The 19,211-nt window shown below is 32.4% G+C and overlaps 3 protein-coding genes across 4 annotated transcripts; all 3 read right to left on the bottom strand.

Moving 5' to 3' along the window:
- Positions 1-330: 330 nt before the first annotated feature.
- LOC145006669 (uncharacterized) lies at positions 331-804 on the bottom strand. Its single transcript, XM_078965743.1, has one exon. The coding sequence runs from the start codon at positions 802-804 to the stop codon at positions 331-333; it is 474 nt and encodes a 157-aa protein (XP_078821869.1).
- Positions 805-1,142: 338 nt separating this feature from the next.
- Positions 1,143-2,822, bottom strand: LOC145006668 (uncharacterized). Its single transcript, XM_078965742.1, has one exon. It carries the CDS (start codon positions 2,820-2,822, stop codon positions 1,143-1,145), a length of 1,680 nt encoding a protein of 559 aa, XP_078821868.1.
- Positions 2,823-13,545: 10,723 nt separating this feature from the next.
- RAP74 (transcription initiation factor IIF subunit alpha RAP74) lies at positions 13,546-18,877 on the bottom strand. 2 transcript variants are annotated; one of them, XM_078963467.1, is made up of 10 exons: positions 18,748-18,877; positions 18,434-18,619; positions 17,243-17,398; positions 17,002-17,147; positions 15,907-16,286; positions 15,646-15,764; positions 15,411-15,554; positions 14,907-15,131; positions 13,998-14,225; positions 13,546-13,884 (listed from the first exon to the last, which is right to left on the bottom strand). In XM_078963467.1, exons 2-10 carry the CDS (start codon positions 18,602-18,604, stop codon positions 13,795-13,797), a joined length of 1,659 nt encoding a protein of 552 aa, XP_078819593.1. In that variant the 5' UTR covers positions 18,605-18,619; positions 18,748-18,877; the 3' UTR covers positions 13,546-13,794. The 2 variants fall into 2 exon arrangements, with proteins under 2 accessions (XP_078819593.1, XP_078819594.1); XM_078963468.1 differs by having other exon boundaries at positions 18,434-18,647; positions 18,748-18,801.
- Between the last annotated feature and the right edge of the window lie 334 nt (positions 18,878-19,211).

Below are 19,211 nucleotides of genomic sequence, written 5' to 3'. Positions count from 1 at the left end.
CTTTAGATGGGGTCCAAAAACTTTCCCACTTGCATAGAAGGTCCAAAATCAAGGTATTTCCATGTTTTCGGTCCATGGTAAACTTGAAATGACATTTTTGCCCATTTAATTTCTTTTTAACTTTTTTTTGTTTTATTTTAATACTTTATTAATTTAAAAATAGAAGAAAAATAAAAAGACAACCCCCCCCCCCCCCACCCAGTGGTGAAGCTTGAACAATTAACTGGGGGGGGGGGGGGGGAGGGGGGGAATATTATAAATTGAAATCAACGTTCTTAAAAAAAGAAATTGTTTTGAACAAAAAAACACCAAAAACACCTAGAAAAAGAATTACAACTCAGCCCGACGACCTTTAATGTTTTTAAATTCATCAATTACAGACTTCGAATCAATGTTTTCAGCAATTTCTCTTTCTATGTAAATCACCAAGTTGTTTGCGAGAAAATCATCCGACATCTTATTGCAAAGACTGTTCTTGAATATTTTCATTGCTGAAAATCCCCTCTCTGTTGTTGCGGTAGAAACCGGAAGTGTCAAGATTAATCGAACCACTCTATTAAGCAAATAGTATGTCTCACGTTTCTGAGTTTCCACAAGACGCTTGCATAGGTCAGCAATAGTTGATACACCACTTAGTCTGGGATTCTTTGTGATATCAATATTAAAAATCTCCAATTGATATCGTAATTGAATCCTCTCTTGCTTCGTAAAATCTTCAGGATAATACTTCTCAGCAAGAAGACAAATTTGATCAACGTTAAACACTTTAGAAACTAAACTAGAACTAAGTCTCAACAACTCCATTGCCCGATCATTGAATCTACTATTCAACTCATGTAACTATTTGTCCAATGTGGCTGTAAACAAATCCACTCGATAAAAATGTTCAAAAGTAACATGATTGTCTGTTTTTTGAGGCCGGTATCGAGTAGAAGTATACGGGGAATTCATATCTGGCATATTTATTTGATGTTTTTCACAAAAAAAATTTCCTTGTGCAAGTAAAGATTCCCATACTTTGTTTCTAAAATCATTTAGACCCTCCTTTGTTGCCGAAACTAACTCCATGGCATTAAGAATATCTTGGGATTTCTTTTGTAGAGCTTGAGAAAGTATTTCATTTTTTCCCATTACTTCCTTTATCAGGTGAAGAATAACACTAACTTAAATGATTTCAGATAACAATAAGCTGCATCGGCATCTCCGCGTTGAGAATAAGTAGCAGATACGTCATCAATTATTCCTTGGAGAACAACACGAGTACAAGCAAACATGTTAAGCAAACTACAAACGGAACGAAAATGAGAACCCCAACATGTATCACCAGCTCTTCTTAATGTCCCAACTTGATTCAATCCTTTACATGATTCGATTTCACCTAGTTCCAATAACTGATCAATCTCATTTGCCTTTGCTTTTCGTAACTCATCATGACGCTTACTGGAAGCACAAACTACGTTAATTGTAAAAATTAAGTTTGTGAAAAACTGGTGAACCGGAATAATTTCCCTTGAAGCAGCCACCAAGGCTAGTTGCAATCTGTGAGCAAAGCAGTGAACATAATATGCATAAGGACAATCCTCAAGAACAAGTGCTTGTAATCTGTTCCATTCCTCTCTCATATTACTAGCACCATCATAACCTTGGCCACGGATTTTACTAACATCAAATTGATAGTGTAAAAGTTGTCTCCACATATTTGTTTTCAAGGTTAATGATAAGGTATCCTTAACATGAACCAAATCCAAGAACCTTTCCCGTATGATTCCTTCCACATCAACAAATCTCAAAACTATCGCCATTTGCTCTTTTTTAGACTCATCCTGTGACTCATCAACCATGACACAAAAGTATGAATCCCCCACTTCACTACGAATACGCTTTCGAACTTTATTTGCAGTAATACTAAGAATTTCTTTTTGAATGTCCACAGAAGTATTCTTTGAATTATAAGGAGCTTTCTCTAATATAACGTTTGCAACTTCATCATTATACGATGCTAGAAGTTTTATAAGTTGGAGAAAATTACCACGATTTTTGGAATCAAGAGTTTCATCATGTCCTCGTAAAGCACAAGCTTGGAAGGTTAACCAACGAACTGTGTTAATTGACACTTTTAAGCGTAAACGGTTCTTCAATATTTGCGCTTCATTTTGCTTCACTATGATATTTTCAATGTATGCTGCTTGGTTTATCAAATTTTCAACAAATGCAACATCATTTCTATGTTGTGAGCAACCAATATGTTTCAAGAACGCACAATTTTTCCCGTCATTAACTTTTTTCCAATTGTCAAATCCTTTAACAGTAAATGCATCGTAACCATGACACACACTTGGTTTATCATTATATATATAACAAATAAAACAATAAGAAGCGTGTGTTGTTGGAGAATATTCTAGCCAATTAGGGAAAATGTTGAACCAAGAATATTTGAATCTACGAGGATGTTTTGTTGAACCTTTAGCTTGATACTCCTTAAGATGTATTTGGAAAGGTCCTAAATTAAGATAAGCTCGTCTCACTTGCTCTCTTAAATTAACCGGATAATCCCACATTTGCTTTCGTTTAGCGGGATCTCTTTCTAGATTCTTCAAATCAACTTCATTAGGATTTTCCTTTTCTTGTGGTTGTGGCTCATTCTCTTGTTGTTTATCCATTTCTTGCGGTTGTGGCTCATTCTCTTGTTGATTTTCCGTTTCTTGCGGTTGTAGCTCACTTGTTGAAGCTTTGTGACGTTTACTCTCTTCACTTTCATGATTAGTTTCTTTATCATCTGTCTTTCTTTTGTAAAAATAGTCTAAGGTTTTCATCTTTCCCATTATTATATCTATAAAAATCAAAATGAAAGAATAAATGATTCAATCAAAATCAAAATTAGAACAATAACCAATAACTCATTTAACAATTATCAGTGTGTGAAAATTGAAAAGTAAAACCAAATCAAATTGACAAATTGATAGCCAAATCAAATTGAAAAATTAACAACCAAATCAATTTTATAAAAATAGTCTAAGGTTTTCATCCATCTTTGTTTTCAGTTAATCAGTTTTTTCTATTCCATACTTCCAGTTTGGTGTCCATTGTCTAGAATAAATATACTAGAAGGCAACAGCAACAACAGTGCAAACAGGAGGCAACAACAACAACAATGCAAATAGGAGAAGTTGACAAATTGACAGGAGAAATTCTAGAATCCTACTATCCTAATTCCTACACCAAATCAGATAAACCAAATTGACCTAATTTGGAGTTTGGACCTAGAGATTAAGAGAAAAGAGGAGTAACTCGCAAACAGGCAACAACAGCAACAGTGCAGGCGTGCAGCACAACATTCAATCAAAATTCAGAACAAAGAGAAAGTGAACTGGAAAAGAAAGAACAAGATTCAGTATTTCAATTTCATACCTGATTTTTGGTGCGATAGCGAGAGTAAGAGTGTGAGACCAACAACAGCGATAACAAGCAGTGATTCAGCGACAACAGCGACAACAACGATTCAACCAAATTGGGGAAGAACCAAAGAACCGAACGTGATTTCTGGAGTCTGATTTGGGCGGACTATGCTTGCTTGGAGTCTGATTCGGTAGGGGCCAAAGCCCAAGTTTGAAGATAAAGGGCCTTGTAATTAAATTTTTTGAACTATATTTCTTATTTCTAGCCCAAAAATCAGGGGGAGGGGGGGCACTGCCCCTCCTGGCCCTATACATACTTCGTCACTGCCCCCACCCTAATGTTATCCTCTCCTCTCTCATTCTCTCTCACCCCCCCACACACACACACATAAAAATCCATTTCTAAACTGTGTCTTCTTCCCCCTTCCCCTGTCAGTCAAACAAACACTTCATATATTCATACACATGCCTCAACTCAAAAAAAAAAAAAAAAAAAAAACACCTGCAACTCGAAAAAAAACACCCCTTGTAACTCTCTTGTTTCCACCACCAATCCCTTGTTGAACCACATCTACCGTCATTAATCTTCTTTCTCCAAAACCTAACCCTAAAGGCAGTGATTATTGTTCACAGTTGGTATTCCCTTTTCTATATTTCCTCTTACAAGCGATTGTAGGTGTTGATGTTTTATGTGATCTGGCAGCATGCAAACGAACGAAAATGGGTATAACTCACATCTGCAACTATCATATGGTTCTAAATTGGTAACACCTCTTCCATCTTTCCTCTAGCAATTGATTGCAGGTGGTGGTGTTGTCTGTGATCTGGTGGTCGTATTCCTCTCAACATATTCAATAGGATCAAGACCTAATGCATTTCATCCATCTGAATTGAATCACCAAATTAAAATAATGAAATTTATTCCAACATCATGTCCACTTCGATTCAACCCAATAAACACAAACTAGAACTTCAGATCAAACAAAGGGTATTAAAATTAGCGGTCGAATTTCTGAATTGCTACAGGGATAAGCATACTTTTTTATATGCAGATGCATGATAATGAATTTGATGGTGTGATATCAAATTTTGAACAAAAAAGCTTAATGTTTTCATTGTTTCTGAGCCCGTGACATATTAAGTTTGGTGGGTTTTTTGTTCATATGTAAAAGGAAGAAGATCACAAGTCTGGTGAAAAGAAGATCGCGGGCACAAAGGGAAATATTACATGTATGTGTTTGTGTGTTTAATGATGAACACAAAAGATTTTTGAAGATGAAGACATATTAAGTTAGGTTAAAGAGATAAATAGAGAAAAAAAGACAATTTAGGGAACAATGGGGATAAGATGATTGTCCTAATTCTGTTGTTTAGAAGGGGGTGGATATATATATATATATATATATATATATATATATATATATATATATATATATATATATATATATATATATATATATAGATCCGGTAAGATTTTTTTTTTTGTAGGAAGGTAAGAAGTTTTTTTTCTACATATTTTTTTGATGAACAAAATAAATGAATCACTAGATTATTCATTTGTAAGATGATTCACAAGAAAAAATTCCTAAAAAAACATTTTTATGATTCATTTTTAAGTAAATTAAGAAAAAATTCATTTTTATGATAATTTTAGTAAATATCAACAAAATCATTGTATAAATGAATCATCGAGATTTTTTTTGAGAACTTTTTCTTGTGAATCATTTTACAAATAAATCATCTAATGATTCATTTTGTTTGTTCGTGAAAAAAAATATGTAGAAAAAAAACTTCTTACCTTCCTACCTAAAATTTCCTTATTATTTGATCTTGACTATATATATATATATATATATATATATATATATATATATATATATATATATATATATATATATATATATATATATATATATATATATATATATATATATATATATATATATAGAGAGAGAGAGAGAGAGAGAGAGAGAGTAGGGTGGGGTGGGCCCTTTTTGTTTTTGTTTTGTTTTTATTTTTTTTTTAATTAACAAATTATTAAAAATTAAACAAAAAAGCAGAAAAGAAATTAAAAGGGAAAAAATGTCATTTCAAGTTTACCAATGATCAAAAACACGGAAAAAAAAACATTTATTTTGGACCTTCTATGCAAGTGAGAAAGTTTTTGAACCCCATCCAAAGTTTTTTGAATACCATAAAGATCAATTTTGCAGTTTTGTATTTCATTTGACACTTATGTACTTTGATCTCTTTCATTACAAATTGGTCCTTTTATTTTTCCTACTTTACATATTAGGTCCACCTTCTTTATCCAAAGCACATTTAATTTGTTATATTTTGAAAACAGAAATAGATTTATTAGGGTAATTACATTTTTGCTTTGTTCATATTTAGATAACTTCATTTTTTACATATTTAAATAACAAACTTATTTGAAGTGTTCATATATGATCATTATGACCAGCTACAACTTATCGTAACGATTATATGTGAATACTTCCAATAAGTTCTTTACCTAAATGTGTATAAAAAAATATACCAAAATGTAAACAAAACAAAAATGTAATTACCATGATAATTCAAATTCTCTTCTTTTTTATTTGACTTTCTAATTTTGATTTGGTATAGAATTTAACTGAAATGGTAAATATATTTAAAACCACACAATTTTGATAAATGTCTTATCAAAATACGTTACTTTGAAAAAAAAAAAAAAAAAACTCCAAATTTGACAGGGAAAAAAACACATCGTAATTTTATAGAATTTTATTTTTTAAATGTTAAATATACAAATTAAAATTTATTATAGACTAAAAGTATTAGAAATGAAAACTAATAACATGAAGAAAACATCATCCTTAATGAATTTTGCTACGTGCATCACATAAATTTAAAATACAAAAAATAAAAGTAAATTTATCTATATCGATAACATTGCTTTTGTCTCATATATAGAACTATTTGATAAGTATGCTATCAAAAACGGCTCCCAACATATCGTGACTAATTTAAATGCTCATAAATGGTCATGAAAATTGTTTGGAGAGAATTTAACTGAATCTATTAATATTGAATACAATATGATCGACCGTCTTAATAAAAAAGTAAATTAACTTATCGGTAATTATCTTTTTCATTTTGTTCATATTTGGGTAACTTTTTTTGTTTTGTACACATCCAAGTAATGAACTTGTTGGAAATGTTCATATATAACCATTATGATCGACTGTAACAAATCATAATTGTCGTATGTGAAAACTTTCAACAAGTTCGTTAACTAGATTGGAACCAAAAAAGAAAGTTACTCATATATGAACAAAACAAAATGACAATTAGGGAGTCTTTGTTTTAACTTATATTTCAAGCATTTTAGCTTATCTAACTTATCTTTTAGGCTTATAAAAAATTAGTGTTTGGGTTAGCCTATTAATTTTCATAGGCCAAATGAAAACAATTTTTTTTTTCAAATTATTAGCTTATTTGTCTATATTTACCATTTTACCCTCAATCCTAAATAGTTATTTTTTTCCAACACTACATTATTCTCTCTTTTAATCATTTTACAAAATCTAAACATTATTTATTTTTTTTAATTTATTAGCTAAAAAGTTATAAGCTAATCAAAATATTTTTTTATCTTATAAATTCATAAATTCTTAACTCGTAAGCTTATAAGCTTAAGCAAAAAAAAAAAAAAAAAAAAAAAAAAAAACTCACACAAACATCCTCTTACTTTATTAAATAAATTTCTCATTTGAAAAAGAAAAACGTGTTGGTTTTGGTACTTGGTTGATTCCAGAAACTAAAAATTGCCACGTTTATTGGTGTGTATTTGGTAACTTATATGCTTTGTCCATATCCAATTAAATATGTATTTCAATAAATTTTAATATAATTATGGTTAATTGTATCACGTATTTAATCCTTTTTAAACGAGTAATAAATATTCAACAATTAATATAACGATTTTAAATATTAGTTATTAAGATTATGCAAAAAAAAAAAAAGTAAGTATTCTTACAAAGTTCATGAACCAAATATACCCATATATTTTTGGGTTGTTGAGTTTGAGAATAATAAAGATAAAGCTGATTTAAATTTAGGGTTTTAATTTTTTTTTAACTATTTTTTTCAAAAAGTTTTAAAGTTTGATAAGGAATTGATTTTATGTTTCAAAAGATAATCAATTTATGTTTTTGGTATTGTTAGCTTGTATTTTAGGTTAAATAGGTCGTCATATTTTTAAATTTTACATTTTTTTCAAAGATGTTAAATTTCATTACAAATTTGGTCAGAATTTAAAATTTTGTTAAGAATTTGTTTCAATTATTTTAAAAAATAAAAATCTATGTTTCTACAACTTAAAAAAAAAAAACTATAATGATTTATAAGATTTTTTTTTCTTAACTTTCTTTAAAAAAATTATTTTGCAATATTTTTTTCCAATTATTTGCAATGTCTTATATACATTATCAAACCAATTTTTATAGTTGATTGTGTGACAATTAGATTTGTTGAGATAACAAATATGTTTCAACTCTTTTATTCCATCGTATAAATCAGCAAACTAGTTTGTCTTGCTAATTGTACAGCATCTAAACTTAAAAAAATAATAAATATTATTTAAAATAAGGTAATAATAAAACAACCATTAATCGCATTAAAAAAGAATTGTAAAATCTTTTCTTTATTTCTTTGCAAATCTAAAATCTTCCCACTTTTAAGAAAAAGGTAACGAAAAGAATTCTTCCGATTATATCAGATCGCATTAAATACTTCCACCATTGCCCCACAACTTTAGCAACTATTCACATCTAGACCCTCTGCTTCCATCTTTACAGTTTTAGTCCTCAGCCAGCCCACTCCATAAGCTCAACCCACTTCAACCTTAGCCCAAAAACTTTCCACAGACCAACGAGCAGTAACTCATAACGCCATCATTTGTTGAACATAAACATTCCGAGTTACAATTCTTATAAACCAATATCAACACATTACCATTGTTAATAGGGGTGAGCAGTGGAATAGGGTACCCGCTTTCAGAATCGGAACCGTTTCAGAACTGCCGGTTCCAGAACCGAAACTGCCATAAGCGGTTCCGGTTCCGGTTCTTAAAGTTTTGGAACCGCCTTAACCGGTTCCGGTTCCAAAATCCTAGGAACGCCAGTTCCGGTTCCGGTTCCAGCAAATTTGGCCGGGTATCCGCTTATGCTCACCCCTAATTGTTAAGATTAAATCAAGATGTATCATCTCAATATTCTCAATCAAGCTTAACCTTGAAATGGGTCGTGTTACTTTATTTTTCTGCACAACTAATTGTATTGGAATCTGTTAAAATATTTTTTTGAAGAGATAAAGTGTCTTCCGTCTTTTTTAACGCCTATGAAATAAAATGTGGACTAAAAGTTGTGTTTCATGTCTTTAGTCTTTATAATAAAACTATTTATTTTTTAAAATCTTCATAAAAAAAGACTAATGATAGTGGTAATAGTGTCTGCGGTGATGGTGATCATGGGGGTGACAGATCATGGGGGTGACAATGAAGGTGACAAAGGCATTGTTAGAGAAGGCAAAAGCAGAGGTGATGGAAGAAAAGAAATATTACATTATGGTTACAATTTAGAAAACGTCTTTCAAAATCAAAAAAAATTTTCTTCTGTTTGTCTTCTGAAAAAGATGTCAAAAAGATTTTTTTTTATATCTTTTGTATTCTAAAAAACAAACAACTTTTTTTTTCCAAATATCTTTCCACAAACATACATAAAGGATTAAAATGATTTTTTTTTGCCAAAAAAAAAAAAAAAAAAAAAACTACTACCTTAATAAAAATGTGTGCAACATGTTCCTTTTACCACACTTACATTAGAATCAAACTTTTTCTATCTAACAAGATGATCATGAATCTATATATATATTTGGTTCTCCCATAGAAAAAAAAAAAGTTGAATACGTTTATTGACATTCGTTAATGATTCCATAGTAGGTCGGTTTTAATAGGATAAAATTCTGATAAACTCAAAACCCCACCGATGGGTTTGAGCCTTGAGGCAGGAACTTCTAGTTGTGGAATACTTTATTAAATATCTTCTCAATTATCTTCACGTTAATCCATTTGAAGATTGTTTTCTTTTTTGAATAATATTTATTATCTCAGAAACTATGTAATTATCCAATTTAAAATTATATAAAATTTGTATCAACATTTATAATTTGTTTTTCTTTATAAATAGAACCTAATTTTAACATACTTTGACATCCAATTTCATTTTTATTTCTTTTTCAACTAGCCATTTCAAAAAAAATGATATGATTTTCAAAAAATTTATATGAATCTATCGTGGGTTATTCGTTTTTTGTCATAGATCACTTTATGACTTGATGTCATTATAGGTATAATATCAATATGAGTACATGCAATGAAGATGATTGTGGTCTGTCTAGCCACGAACCACGACCATAAACACAATCCTGGGTGTCCTGTGTTCGTTGTGGCTCGTGCTAATTGTGGCACTTGAGGCTCCAAGCAATCCAAGAAGTTTAAACAAGTTATAAATATACTAGAAGATTCAACTATCATACAATAAAGCAAAATCCAAGATTGATGTTTGATGAATACAGATTCCTTTGGATGAAACCAAGTGACATGGATTCTAAATTGATCCCGTTAAACTTTTGGACTTTGTAAACATCACCACTTTATCTTTGGTTTTATTAAGGAAAGCGATAAGAGAAGTGTTATAAAATAAATCTTAATAATTTGTTCATATGATTTTATTTATTGTCTTTTTGTGTTCATATTTTGTACAAAAGAAATCCCGTCAAGGCAAAAAAAACAAAGGAATATATAAAAAACAGAAAACGAGGTAACGATAGGGAAGAGAATTCTTTGTGAATCTTTGCCTCTACTTATGATCAAAACATTGATATTATTTATATATTATTTATTATTTATTATTTTAGTATTTGTTGCGATTGTCATGGGATGGTCATAAATATTAATTTATGTATGTATGTTATTCAAAATTTAATATAAGTTTGTAAAAACATATTCAAAGACTTAATGAGAAAAGAAAAATAAACAGATCTTATTTATGTTATTTAAATAGAATGATGTAATTGGCCTAATTATAAAAATAGGACATTGATTGAAAAAGCCTTTTAAATAAAAAATTATTCTTTTAATAAATGTTGAAGGAGAAAAAGTTGCAAGAAAGATTGACCCTTTACAATCTTATATAAGTAAACAAACAAAAAATTTAAGTTTTTCTCCGTCAAGGGAACCTCTTATAAACCCCTACCAAAGCACACACATCCAAATCCAAACCCCTCATGATTTTATGATTTTATGCTACTTCACTTCCATATCACCAAGAAAGAAAAGTTTACATATTCCTATTAATGGGTGCAAGTCTTTGTTGCATGAAACCATCACAACCACCTTTTAAGCATAAGGAACCAACATGTTCTACCATAGCAATAGTTAAATCACCCGAAAAAGTAACCGTGAAGACACGTAAAAGAGATGACAAAGAAGAAGAGAAAGTAGAGGATGGAGGGAGTGTCACATTAAAAGAATGGCTTGCGAACTCACCAAATAACAATCTTGATCATCTTGCAATGAACTCTACCATGGTACAAGTTGTGAATACAAGATCGTCGTCATTACAAGTCATGAGTTCACCAGAAGTTAGAAGCACAGAGTTTTTTACGCCAATGATTAGTTTTTCGTTGGAGAATGTGTCTAGTAAACTAGAGAAGGTTGATGAGAGAGATGAAGATGAAAACAAAGACAATGAAGAGTTGAGGTTAATCCCGATATTGAAGAGAAATCCGAGTGATAAGAGAAAGAAGACAGTTGCATTTCAAGATAATGATATTTTCTATTTTTATTCACCCGCAGACACTTTTAGAGGAAACTGATATCAACTATTTTCATTATCCATTGTCATTTCTCATTTTCTTCCAAGAATACAATAATAATAACAATAACAATAACAATAAAGAATTTACAATATACTATAATTATAGAACATGTAGTGTTTATTTTCATATATCTTCGTAATTTATGTTGTCATCATAGATAGTTGGTGCTAAATAAATTCATTTATCGTGTACTTATATAACGTCCGTCATTTTTATTAAATCAATCAATATCTAAGAGCATTTTGGCTCCAATCCTCTTATTGATTTCTAAAACATAGCATGATATAAAAGATCTAGGCTATCTATTAATGATTGCACTACGATCATTCATGATTATGTAATCTAAATGATCGATTTCCTGAAAATTTAACATGATATTTCATTGTTCCCTAACCCCCAAAATGATCTGTCTTCATTTTTGTTCTCATAATTCCCTCACCTTACATTGGGGGATTATCACCATTGCATAACACATGTGCAAAGAAAAAAGTCACATTTAAATCATTGTTTCACTATCAACTACGTCTCAACTATAGCTACCAATTACACAAAACCTGGTTTCATTCAAGAGGAACCTCACAATTGTCTATTTTTTTCGCCATCACATTATTATCTGTACATCCCTACCCTCATCTCACCCCACTTTGTGTAATGCATCATCCATTTTTTTAACAAGATTTTATTAAGAAACTAGCAGAAGCTAGCAAAGAATACATAAAAATCGGATGCGCTGCTACTCTAGGCTCGCTTCTTCCTGCCCCTTATTAAAACGAAACTAACGAGCAGTCAAACAAAAAGAACAAACAAATTTTTGTAATGACTACTAGAAATCCACATTTCTGAAAGGCCCAAATCAACCATAAGACAATAAGAATTACATTAATTATTGTTTCCCCATATTGAACACGAAAGAATATGAACAACATAACCATACCTTAGCCAAAGAATACGTAGGAAGATAACTATTCTATCATCATAAGTCTAACGCCAAATAGAAACCACATCTTCGATACCCCCATTACAAATTGCTATTAAAAGATTGAGATAATTACTCCTCTCTCCTTTGGTTTTTCTTCGTTATCAACCCCTCAAGATTTATATGTCACCCAAAACTTTAAATTTAATAGATAACAAACTATTATCAACCCCTCAAGATTCATGTCATCCAAAACTTTAAATTTAATGGATAACAAATTATTCCAACTAAGGCATAATAGATCTCCTAATCAAAGTTGCAACATCAAGATCGTAAACCCAAATTTCATCGACGATCGATGGAATAAACTAAGAAAGACAATTTAGAAGATCCAAACTATTACATCATCCACTACCTAAGTCAAACACGGCCTCATCCAAATTAGGTCAATCATCTCGATCTCTAGATCATGCCTACAACTCTAAAAATCTCTATATTGTTTCAAACAAAGCATCCATCTACTAGTTCGAGAAGTTCACCACCAGAATCATGTCAATGTATTTCTAACTCAATTGCCATTATTCTAGATTATTTACTTGTAATACTAAGACATTTTTTTCCTTCTTCTATAAGTGGATAACATGATCATTTCATGTATTGTTAATCTCAAATGATCTCTTAGTTCTTGATCTAACATGAATGATAATAGGTAATTGTCATTACTTATGCTCTTTGTGATGCATCGAGGATCTCTCTTCCATGCCAAATACATAGATTTCCTATCTAAAAGATGAACCATGGATGCTAAGATTGCTTCCACCCCACCCCCCTCCAAACAATCTATACTTTGCTCCAGGTGTTACAACCGCTCTCTACTGTCATAGCCTCTCCTTTCCAACTTTCAACTACACATCCAAAACTTGTTTACAATGTTCAAATAGTTATCCAATTTTCTATGATCACCATGCAACATTTCTTTGTATCTGAAGGGCGCCATGTTTCATGCGTAAGGTTTATAATTCACACACACACACACATACAACCACAACAACAAATTTAAGTTGTGAGAAAACTGTAAGAAGAAAACTTATGTGATTCTTACGATTAGGATTATCACGGTACATACACAAGTGAACTAGAGAGGTGTCTTGCTAACAATCATAATATATTGTTTACAATAATATAAGATGTAATAGAAAGACGTTTGGAGTCTAAAATTCCATCCAAGCAAAGCCAAAAGAAAAAAAAAAATTATGCACCCTTAATCCGACAACCACGGATCTACACAACTACAAGTGGACATAATTGCTATTTGAAACCAAACAAGGAAAAGCTTTAAAAGTAGAGGAAATGGCATGCATGCATAATCAGACACCTACAACTCTTTAGGTTATATCATATGTCTGTGTATTCCCCTAGAGTAGAGTAGAGAGAGAGAGTCGTTGACAATTTACAATAGATTTATTGTACACATAGACACAAAACCAAAGTTGTCAGTTGTCAGCACACAAAATTAAAGTCATATCCATAAAGGGAAAGTTGAATTGATATTTCATATTTTCATTTGTCCCTCAACACCACATAGCTCGGACCATTCGTCTTCTGTATCTTGGAAATCCTCCTCAATATTTCAGCAAACGCGCTCTTGTCCTACAACCAAACCAAAAACAACAAGTGTACACACGTTCATCGTTTCATTCATTTTACCAAAAATATATATATATCTATATATGTATTTTTTCAAGTAGAAAACAATACAATACCTCTTTGGAGCGTAGCCTGGATTTAAATTTAGCAACAAGATCCTGTGTGGTAACAGGTGCCTTGTGCAATAAAACTGCTCTAATTTCATCTTCTGTGACCGGCCCAGTATTAGTATTAGTAGATGCTGTTTGTGGGGCCCCCGCTGCTGCTGCTGATGCTTTTGAAGCCGATGCACCTTTTGTGGGTGCACTGCTTTTTGCAGGCTCTTCCTTCACACCTTTCACCTCCTGAAAACATTCAATAAGATTAACTTCTCTTTAAAACATTAACAAAACACTAAATTACACTTTTGGGTATCTCTTGCAATTTTGGTCCCTGTTCCAAATAAGTAAATCAATGGTCTCAAAATGTTCTCTCTTGTAAATTTGGTCCTTGTTTGAGATTTTTGTAACGTTTTTGGTCTCTGTTTCAAGTAAATAAATTACATTTTTGGTCCCTGATCATATACCTAATTTTTCAGTTTTGGTCACAAAAAGTTCTATCTTGCAATTTTGGTCCTTACTTGAGGTTTTTGCAACGTTTTTTGTCCCTATTCCAATCTCCATGTAAAATGACTATTTTTGGCCCGGAGTATGGCAGAATTTTGCAAATGCACTCCAAAAAATATAGTATTTTACTTGGAACAGGGACTAAAAACCACAAATAAGGACATAAATTGCAAGAGAAAACTTTTTGGGATCAGCTATAATCAGGGACCAAAAATGTAATCTACTCAAATGACTTACATATTTTGAACCAAAATTACAAAAATCAGCTATGCTCAGGGACAAAAAAATAGTCATTTTACTTGGAAGAATGACCAAAAAGGCAAAAAACGGCTACAAGAACCAAAAAATAAATTTGCAAAAATCATCTATATACCCAGGGGATTAAAAATGTAAATGAGCTTTGAAAAAAATAAAACTTACAGTTTCTGTTTTCACTTTCTTTGAACCATTTGCAGGCTTAGCCTCGTCATTGCTTTTCCTCTTTCCCTTAGATGACTTGGACGAATTGGGGGTCCCACGAGCAGACCCTGTGGAAACCGTCTTTGAAGGGCTGTTATCAACCGGTTCTTCTTTTGGTAAATTCATACGCTTTGAAGGTGCGTTGTTAGACTTTGGTGCAAGAACAGGGGAACTTTCATCTTCAATCTACTCATTTAAAAAATTAAAATTAAATGTTTTCCATATATATTTTAGAGTCGATTACAATTCGGTCCTTGAATGTAGCTTTTTGCTATTTTCGTCCCAAAATGTTTTCTCTTTCAAAATGATCCTCATTTTAGATTCTTGCAACTTCTTTTTGTCCCAGTTCTAAGTAATACGACTATTTTGGGGAACAAATTGCAAAAACAAGCTACACTCAGGGACCAAAAATGTAATTTACTTCATATTTTATTAATTAATAAATGAAGGAAGGAAGATGCTGACATCATCATCGTCGTCATCATCATCATCTTGTTCTGGTTCCGAATCATTGACACCATTGTTTTTCCCAAGCAGCTTCTTTAACTCCTTCCCAGATTGGCTCAGTCCTCCTTCCTGTTCTTCATTCTCTTCCTCATCATCTTCATCCTGGATATATTATATATATTATTTAACGTTTAAAAAAAAAAAAACAATATTTTCATTTTAACTGTTGCTGAAAAATAAATTAAAAGCAAACCTGTTTGATTTCTGGAGGGGCAGGGATTTCAGGGGCTAATAAGTCTTCACGTTCTTCAGGATCATTACCAACTGCTTCATCATCATCTGTGAAAATCTCCTCATGCTCCCAGTCATCACCTGAAACCACACATATAACAACAAACAAGTTAACAACCTACTTTCATTTCTCATGGAAAATTCAAAGTCAAGTTGTAATGGAATGTGTCATTCCATTCCATACATTATCCAAATATAACAAGAGAGGAAGAAAAAAAATCACCTTTCTCAATATCATCATCATCAAAATCAAGATCACCACCTCTAGGGCCTTCCTCATCATCATCACCTCCTCTTTTATTAAGTCCAAGTCTATTTTTCCTTGCAAACTCTTCATCCTCATCTTCTTCTCCTCTATCTGACACATTTCCTTCATCATCATCTGCATTGTTCTTTTTACGCCCTCTGCCACCACCTCCACCACCACCACCACCTTCCTTGTCATCAGGCCTTTCGACTTCACCAAAAGCAGCCGCCCCGTTGTTTGCAGCTTTCATCATCCATCTTTCATACCCATCTGCAGTTTTCCTTCTGTTTTTTATCTTTTCTTCTGCTTCCTCAAGTGTAAGTTGCTTGTATTGTGCAACTTTGTTGAAGTTGTACCTAAACACCAAATGCAATAATAGCAAGTGTTTCTTGCATATCACTAAGGGCATGTTTTTTTTCATCAAGTGCTGTATGTATAAAAATGGATAAATGATGTCTGTATACACAATATCTGTTTCATTTTTAATCGAATGGAATCTCTAAATGTGAATAAATGACCCTTTTACCCTTCTGTTTAGGCTTAAAATCAGGGTAGTGGAATACTATAGTTCCTAGTATCTTTTTTTTTTTTTTTTTTTTTTATCTATTTGTGCTTTTCGTATAGTATTTGCATTCTTACTTTTATCCTCCATTAAGGGCTCATGTTTCATATGGGATTTGGGTATTGTTGTTTTTGTTTACCCTTCTGTTTAGAGGCAATGCAGAATAGCAAATGATTATTTACTTTATTTGATAGCTGTTACAACTTAAATTGTAAATAACTATTCATTTCTCTCAATATTTTTTCTCAAACTCACATATCTAAAAGAATAAAAAAAGAACAAACATACCATCAATATAAAGAGCAAAAAAGAGGGGGAAAGGGTTTGGTAGAAAGGTAGGGAGGAAAAAATGAAGGTCTTAATGCATAAAGTGACACCAGCCCTGTACTTAACCCGGTAAGAGCTATTGTATGCATTAACTCAAAAAGAAATACCCTTATATATTTATCTGGATCAAGTCATGTATGCATCAAGTTCATTAAGTAAAAAAAGGAAGAGTTTGTGCATACCATGATCCAGCAGGGATTGCAACAAACTCTTTCCCCTGTAACATTAGAAGGTAGTATGTTGCTGTTTGTGCACCCTCAAGAACTCCCTGATAATGAAATTGTCCAGTTTCATCTTCCAAAAGCCATGGTTTATTTTTAAATTTCTCCTACACAACCCAAGCAGCATTTTTGACAATAAAGCCAGGCAGAATACAAGAAAATAGAAGCAATATATGTTTATGCTTAGGAAGTAAATATATACCCATAGGGTATCTGTGATTTGGCGTCCTTGTAATCCTTCTTTCTGGAGAGACCACTTGTTGTCATTTTTCTTTTTAGAGAAACTCGGTAAACCAGTCACAAATCTTCCTATGAAGTAATTCTTTTCGCTGGCTGAGCTCGCACGAACATTGTATTCCTATTTAATCAAGATATGAAGATAAGAACATAATATAAAAGAGAGAACAAGCATTGATGAAGTCATGCAGATGAAAAATATGGATCAAACAGAAATTATCACGAATCACAAACAAATTAGTTTCACTATTAAGTATAAAAGGGTATAGCGCATTTAGATATATGATCAAGGCTCAAATGGCAAGTATCTAGGAGAGATACTTTAACAAATACTTTTCTAACATAACAATTTGGTGTCAATTGAGCCAATAAAATTCATTGTTTTCATCAAATATGGTACCACCGGATCATAGAGGGTCTAAATCAAAGCAAAGCAGTAACAAAATAACCTTAGTAGAGACACATTTTGAACCATCCAAAAGTCGAGCCAAAGCTGACCTAACTTCTAGATGTAAACAGTGAGTACAATTCTGAGTGTCACTAGTAAAACTTCTACTGTAACATTGTAATAAGCCGAGTACAATAATATATACACATTAAACAATTCTAAATCGAGAGTGAAAACTAAATTAAATTGGATAAAAGCACACACAACGACACAAATGACTACGATTTCCCACCACCCCTCTAATGTAACCAACAGGGTCGTGCAAAACCACATTAGGAGCAGTATTAAACAAGGATCAAACTGACTTAACTTGCACCAAATGTTCAGAGACACCCCATCCATGCTGGAAAACACACATAAAGTCATAAACCATTGACTCTAAAGCCACATCTAGAAGATCGCTTTAGCTGGATGATTAGAAGTTATGGGCAAATAGCAACACTATCCCAAAACATACAAGCATATGCCTGTGCATTCATGTTAATACTAAAACCGCGGATCATGTTTCAATGATGTACCAATCCAATTATAAACTTATTATCATGTATTAAATATTTAATCGGAACAATATCAGATTCACACTAATTTGTTTAGTTCGGTATCAAGCGTTTTAAGTAAGTGTTGTTGCAGATAGACATTAAACGATTAGACAGGAAGTAAATGGTTCATAAAGATGCAAGCTCAATTTTAAAGAGCAGAAAAAAGAACCCGAATTAGACGAGTAATGGTAGTGCCACAGTCACGGCACTTGTCCTTCCTCTCAGCCATGGTTTTGCCACAAGTCACACAAAGCGTCATGTGCTTGCAGTTGCTACCGTACAACTCGACCGTCGATCTACAGCCATCGCACGACGGCTTTAGCATCAAATCAAACGACATAACTCTCCTAAACCCCTGCAAAATCACGTTCCTCGATCACACACTGCGAAATTCTAGGTTTAGCAAATCACCTACAGAGAGTTGACTAATTAAATGCAAGCGAATACGAATTCGCAGGCATAGCGTATGATTATAGATTAGACCTTATAGATCGATAACTTTGTAAATCGAATGCAAAATTCGCTCGTTAGGGTATATGTTCTTTGGGGGGATTTGGAAATGAAAACGTTGACAAGAAGTGCAGCGCATCGGCATTTATACGGGTAATGAATTTTTTCGGGTCGGGTTTCGCAGGCATAGCGTATGATTAAAAGCCTTTGACAAAAATGATAGGTTTTTATTTTCTTGAGTAAATTACACAAATGGTCCCTATAGTTTGGAGTAATTTGTATATTTGGTCCCTAACTAATTTTTTTAACTCAGAAGGTCCCTACTGTTTAGGGGTGTGCATGGGTCGGTTTGGGTCGGTTTTGGACTCAAACCCAACCCAACCCATAAATGGTCGGTTTCTGGTTTTTAGAACCCAATAGGATCGGTTTCTGGTCGGTTCGGTTTCTTGGGTTCTGAGGTCGGTTTGGGTGGTTTTTCGGTTTCTTGGGTTCAACCC

The sequence above is a fragment of the Lactuca saligna genome, chromosome 7, assembly GCF_052625555.1.
Source record: "Lactuca saligna cultivar CGN05327 chromosome 7, ASM5262555v1, whole genome shotgun sequence".
NCBI lineage: Eukaryota > Viridiplantae > Streptophyta > Magnoliopsida > Asterales > Asteraceae > Lactuca > Lactuca saligna.
Note: the sequence above shows the minus strand (reverse complement) of the source record. Positions and strands in the feature narration are given on the sequence as shown.